We start from the raw sequence: 6,787 nt of genomic DNA on the forward strand, positions 1-6,787 counted from the left end.
AGGGATCTGAACCAGGCTCCTGACCGCAGGTCCCAGTCTGTGCCCTGGAAGACAGTTCTTCCCCACCCACCAGCCGTGGCGCCCCTCCCTCTCCCTCTCAACATAAACAGAGCAGCTTATATTCCATGTCTGAGTGGTAAGCCTGCTGTCTGAAGTTTGCTCTCATGTTTATGTGTTCAGCACTGCTTCCTGCTTTTCAGCTCCATCAAAGCCTTTATTATTTGAAAATGCTGGGAAACAGGAGGAAGTTGATATGTCCTCGACTCATCCTCTTCCTCTCTCTCCCTTCTCTCCCCAGTCCTCTCTCACTCTTCCCCCACCCCCACGCCCTGTGGTTCTCCCTTCTATCTCTTTTTTTCCTGTGCTCTCTCTTCCTCTCTTAAACACTCATACTCACACTCACACTCACGCTCACCCTCACATACACACACCAAAGAGAACTCTTTTGTAAGACCTCTGGGAGGAATCTGTTCAATATTTATAAACTGCTGCAGCAGCTATAATAACCAGAGGTAGCTGGTACCACCAAAATTTGCTCCAAATAGGATTCTCCTCTGGAAACAAAGAATGAGGAGGGGTAAGGAGTGGAGGGTGAGGGGCAGGTGAGGTGCACAGTTGATGCCAGCTGCCAGGGGCATTGGAGCAACACAGGGGGAGGGTGCCATACATTTCTGAGAGCTCTGCCAGGGGTGGGGGACCAGCTTCACCCCTGATGGCTTTCACGTGCCTCTTTACTATTCACACATGTTCTGGGGTTTGAATTTCAACTCCTCTACCATTCTAGACGTGAGCACATTGCTTTAGCGCCAGTAAGTCTCAGTTTCCTCGTCTGTAAACAGAGATGGCATTTTTGCCTTGTGGGATTACTGCAAAGATTAAATTAGACAGCATCTACAAATGCCTGGCACAGCCCAGTGTTCAATGCCTCCCTCCACAGCCCCCTTCCTCACTGCACTGCCTCCCTCCACAGCCCCCCTTCCTCACCTCACTGCCTCCCTCCACAGCACCCTTCCTCACCTCACTGCCTCCCTCCACAGCCCCCCTTCACACCTCACTGCCTCCCTCCACAGCCCCCCTTCACACTGCATTGCCTCCCTCCACAGCCCCCTTCCTCACTGCACTGCCTCCCTCCACAGCCCCCCTTCCTCACTGCACTGCCTCCCTCCACAGTCCCCTTTCCTCACCTCACTGCCTCCCTCCACAGCCCCCTTCCTCACTGCACTGCCTCCCTCCACAGCCCCCTTCCTCACTGCACTGCCTCCCTCCACAGCCCCCCTTCCTCACTGCACTGCCTCCCTCCACAGTCCCCTTCCTCACCTCACTGCCTCCCTCCACAGCCCCCTTCCTCACCGCACTGCCTCCCTCCACAGCCCCCTTCCTCACCTCACTGCCTCCCTCCACAGCCCCCTTCCTCACATCACTGCCTCCCTCCACAGCCCCCTTCCTCACCGCACTACCTCCCTCCACAGCCCCCTTCCTCACCTCACTGCCTCCCTCCACAGCCCCCTTCCTCACCTCACTGCCTCCCTCCACAGCCCCCTTCCTCACATCACTGCCTCCCTCCACAGCCCCCCTTCCTCACCTCACTGCCTCCCTCCACAGCCCCCCTTCCTCACATCACTGCCTCCCTCCACAGCCCCCTTCCTCACCGCACTGCCTCCCTCCACAGCCCCCCTTCCTCACTGCACTGCCTCCCTCCACAGGCCCCCTTCCTCACTGCACTGCCTCCCTCCACAGCCCCCCTTCCTCACTGCACTGCCTCCCTCCACAGCCCCCTTCCTCACCTCACTGCCTCCCTCCACAGGCCCCCTTCCTCACTGCACTGCCTCCCTCCACAGCCCCCCTTCCTCACTGCACTGCCTCCCTCCACAGCCCCATCCTCACCGCACTGCCTCCCTCCACAGCCCCCCTTCCTCACTGCACTGCCTCCCTCCACAGCCCCCCTTCCTCACCGCACTGCCTCCCTCCACAGCCCCCCTTTCTCACCGCACTGCCTCCCTCCACAGCCCCCCTTCCTCACCTCACTGCCTCCCTCCACAGCCCCCTTCCTCACCTCACTGCCTCCCTCCACAGCCCCCTTCCTCACTGCACTGCCTCCCTCCACAGCCCCCCTTCCTCACCTCACTGCCTCCCTCCACAGCCCCCTTCCTCACCTCACTGCCTCCCTCCACAGCCCCCTTCCTCACTGCACTGCCTCCCTCCACAGCCCCCTTCCTCACTGCACTGCCTCCCTCCACAGCCCCCCTTCCTCACTGCACTGCCTCCCTCCACAGCCCCCTTCCTCACCGCACTGCCTCCCTCCACAGCCCCCTTCCTCACCGCACTGCCTCCCTCCACAGCCCCCCTTCCTCACCGCACTGCCTCCCTCCACAGCCCCCCTTCCTCACCTCACTGCCTCCCTCCACAGCCCCCCTTCCTCACCTCACTGCCTCCCTCCACAGCCCCCTTCCTCACCGCACTGACTCCCTCCACAGCTCCCCTTCCTCACCGCACTGCCTCCCTCCACAGCCCCCCTTCCTCACCGCACTGCCTCCCTCCACAGCCCCCCTTCCTCACCGCACTGCCTCCCTCCACAGCTCCCCTTCCTCACCGCACTGCCTCCCTCCACAGCCCCCCTTCCTCACTGCACTGCCTCCCTCCACAGCCCCCCTTCCTCACTGCACTGCCTCCCTCCACAGCCCCCTTCCTCACCGCACTGCCTCCCTCCACAGCCCCCTTCCTCACTGCACTGCCTCCCTCCACAGCCCCCCTTCCTCACCGCACTGCCTCCCTCCACAGCCCCCCTTCCTCACCTCACTGCCTCCCTCCACAGCCCCCCTTCACACCTCACTGCCTCCCTCCACAGCCCCCTTCACACCTCACTGCCTCCCTCCACAGCCCCCTTCCTCACTGCACTGCCTCCCTCCACAGCTCCCCTTCCTCACTGCACTGCCTCCCTCCACAGCCCCCTTCCTCACCTCACTGCCTCCCTCCACAGGCCCCCTTCCTCACTGCACTGCCTCCCTCCACAGCCCCCCTTCCTCACTGCACTGCCTCCCTCCACAGCCCCATCCTCACCGCACTGCCTCCCTCCACAGCCCCCCTTCCTCACTGCACTGCCTCCCTCCACAGCCCCCCTTTCTCACCGCACTGCCTCCCTCCACAGCCCCCCTTCCTCACTGCACTGCCTCCCTCCACAGCCCCCCTTCCTCACCGCACTGCCTCCCTCCACAGCCCCCCTTCCTCACCGCACTGCCTCCCTCCACAGCCCCCCTTCACACCTCACTGCCTCCCTCCACAGCCCCATCCTCACCGCACTGCCTCCCTCCACGGCCCCCCTTCCTCACCTCACTGCCTCCCTCCACAGCCCCCCTTCACACCTCACTGCCTCCCTCCACAGCCCTCTTCCTCACTGCACTGCCTCCCTCCACAGCCCCCCTTCCTCACCTCACTGCCTCCCTCCACAGCCCCCTTCACACCGCACTGCCTCCCTCCACAGCCCCCCTTCACACCTCACTGCCTCCCTCCACAGCCCCCTTCCTCACCGCACTGCCTCCCTCCACAGCCCCCTTCCTCACCGCACTGCCTCCCTCCACAGCCCCTTCCACAGGACAGGTGGTCTGACTCTTGTTACTCCCTCCCAGGGCAGGTGGAGCGGGAGACTTACCCCAGGGGGCTTGGGGAGGAACTCTGTGTGCAGAAGCGGCTCCTGCTTTCCCAAAGCCTCGGCAGAGGTGGTTCAGCTGGGGTTGCACACTTGGGCTGCCTCTACTGTGTGCACCCCTGGAAAGAGATTAGGCCCCTCCAGGGAAGCTGGCTTCACTTGGTAAATCACTGCCCCAAAGGATAAGACTGTTTCTCCGCTTCCCTCCCTCCGGGTCTGCGAGTACATTAGGAGAGCAAAGTGTTAGCTCAGTCCATTAAGCCTCTTGCTTCCAGATCATGCCTCTGGGGGCATTAAATGCTGTAATGGTCATTTCTCTTTCTCCTGGGGCAGCAGTTAGATCACTCACATGTGAGTAAGAGATACCACTCACACAGCCCGGTAGCCTGCTCTGGCAGCCCAGTTCCTGCTCCCCATCACCCGCCCTCTCCTTAAGGGGCCTGAATAGAAGGCATCACAACCATTTGCTGTTAGAGGTGATGGATGGGCCCAACAGAAGAGAATGATTTCCGGGGGGAGACACACAGCTGGCACATGCCTGAATCCCAAACCCCGTTTTCCAGCATATGTCCAAAGTAATAAAGAGGAAGGAGGGAAATGGAGAAGTGGCAGGAGCAAGATTGTTTCCCCACCCGGTGGGGGCAGGAGGGGAGGGGGAGGAGGAGGGGTGCACGCTCCCTCTGCTCTCCCAGGTCTTTGTCTGATTGGGATCTGCAGATGTTTTATTATGCAAAAGCCTCTTAAAGAGCGGGCTCTATTGTTCTAGCTCATCTCTGCTGGAATGGGGAGCAGGGCAGCTATGAAAGCAGTCCTCCTAATCAGCTGCTCTGTTTCCTCGCCACACCAGACCCACAGTTGGCTCTCAGCCAGGCTCTGCTGGGAATTTAGCTAAAAGGGAGCAGAGCCCCCACCTTCAGGAAGCACCAGCCTAGTGGGAGAGACGACAGGAGAGGGTGACCCAGAAGGCAGGCCTGTAGAGAAGCCCTTACAGTGGCTACAGGCCCCACAGGATCTGTGTCCGGCTCCTCCCCTGACCTCCTTGCTCACCCTCATCAGACGGACCGAGCACGCTCCCCGTCAGAGCCCCTGCACTGGTTGTCCCTCGGCTACTCGCTCCCAGATGTCCCCTCACACAGTGCCTTCGGGCCTTCTCCCCGCCTCCGTGAGGCCTCTGACAGCCACCCTCAGACTTGCGCTGCACCAGCATTTCCCAAAGCCTCCTTCAGACAGAATACTGGCCATCCTCCGAGTTTCCTAATAAGGAGGTCTAGGTTGGGCCCCAACTTGCATTTCTGACAAGTTCCTGTGTGATGCTGATGCTGCCAGTCAGGTCCCCCTCTGAGAACCACTGGCCTGAACAGTGCCTGCCGCAGCAGCACTGCATGTGCGCTGAGAGGACAGGGTGTGGCCCTTTTCTCCGAGGATGCAAGACCGAGGCATTTGGCACAGCTGCCACCTTGGGGGCTGTTGGAGGCTTTAGAACAGCGTGCACCTCCGCGGGAGCTGGGGCTCCGGAAAGGAGTGGAGTGACCCAGCAGGATGGACCCCACGCGGCAAATTCACACCTAACCTGCACCTGTGCTTGTCTCCCCAGAGTACGCGGAGAACATCGGGGATGGCCGGAGCCCAGAGTTCCGGGAGAGCGAGCAGAAGCGCATCCTGGGCCTGCTGGACAACTTCTAGAGCCCGCCCTGGTGCATGGACACTGTCTGGGCCTTCCTCCCAGTTTTTACTCGGCTCAATGTGACTTTCCGACAAATTAAACTAGTGGTTTTTTATTCCTGGGCTGGCATTCTTTGTAGCGAAGCAGTACCCTCTAACGTCCACCCGCACTTCCACAGCGGCTGCCACGGACACGCTGAGGAGGTGGGTGGTTGGCCTCTCTCTGCCAGTGAGGCCCCTGAGGCTCAGGTCAGGGTGGCCACCCTGGTGGTTGTCTATGGTGCGGCTGTAACTGGGAAGGGGAGGAAGAGGGAGGCATGGACGAGTGACCTCCCTGGGGCTTTGCCCTGACAGCCTGGATGTGTCACGTGAGGACCAGGTCTCATGCGGAGGCCCCCGGGGAGGCTTTTGCGGCACGTGAGGCTGGCCAGAGAGCGCAGCCTCCAACCGGACCGCGGCCAACCACACATCAGCATCACTCCGGGAGGCGGGGACTAAAAATACATCAGTGTTGGGTCCCGCCCCAAATGATGAAATCAGAATCTCAGGGTGGCCCAGGCGTATTGTTTTAAGCTCCTAGGTGGCTCCCTGCATCAGGATAAGAGCCACGATTTAGAGTAGACAGGCCGTGGTTCCAAATCCCAGCTGCGCCATTTACCAGCTGCAGCAGTTTGTGACGTTATCTTCCTGAGTCTGCTTCCTTCATCTGCAGCTTGGGGGCAGTAATACCCACCGATGCTTGTGAGGGTGAGATCCTCCTCTAAGCATGCCAGGCATTGATGAGCACACAGTAGGTGCATTATAAATGGTGATTACTTTGTCCTTCCCTTTCACACCTGTGGCTTCAAAAGAATTGGGATTTCACCCATTTGACGGGTTATGAGGGAGTCGGTCTTCTTCACACAAGTCCACAGCCCTTTAGGATGCTTTAATCCTGAGGAGGTGCAAGAAAAGCTGCATTTCATTAAAATGAAATATTTGGCCCAGGGTCAGCAAATAGGCTGTGAGGGACGCCACACAGCCTGCGCTGTGCCCATGGCTGATACCACAGCTCTCGCTTCTCCGTGAACCCGAGGGACAGGGCCCCAGGCAGCCACCTGAGAGCAGTCTGAATGAGGTGGCACCAGCATCGTGCCCAGCATGGGGCTGGTGATGGAACAGTGAGTCTGACAGACCTTGCTCTCCTGGTGCCCGTGTTGAGCCTGGCGGGAAGATGGACAGTGCGCCTGTCAGCCTCGAGGTATGCGTTCCAGCAGGAGGTGGCGGGAGTGCGTTGCAGGCCCATTACAGAATCAGAATTGCCATACAGTCACATTTTGGATTTAGTTATTTTTTTTTATTTCACTTTCTTGTAACTGTAATAGCTACTATGTATTGAACACCTGCTATGTGCTACTTGCTTTCCATCTATCCTTTCTAACCTGCATAACAGCCCTGCTTGCATTATTATCCCCAATTTACTGAAGCCGAGACTGAGGTCTC

At 59.5% G+C, this 6,787-nt stretch overlaps 1 protein-coding gene across 1 annotated transcript in view; it reads left to right on the forward strand.

Moving 5' to 3' along the window:
• Window positions 1-5,421, forward strand: part of CTNNBL1 (catenin beta like 1) — a 173,524-nt gene extending 168,103 nt beyond the window's left edge. The window contains exon 16 of the mRNA XM_081097760.1: window positions 5,238-5,421. Within this exon, the coding sequence (XP_080953886.1) occupies window positions 5,238-5,326 (89 nt within the window). The 3' untranslated portion in view covers window positions 5,327-5,421. The remainder of the gene's footprint in view (window positions 1-5,237) is intronic.
• Window positions 5,422-6,787: the final 1,366 nt, after the last annotated feature.

Source organism: Myotis nattereri (assembly GCF_964212035.1).
Source record: "Myotis nattereri genome assembly, chromosome: 8".
NCBI lineage: Eukaryota > Metazoa > Chordata > Mammalia > Chiroptera > Vespertilionidae > Myotis > Myotis nattereri.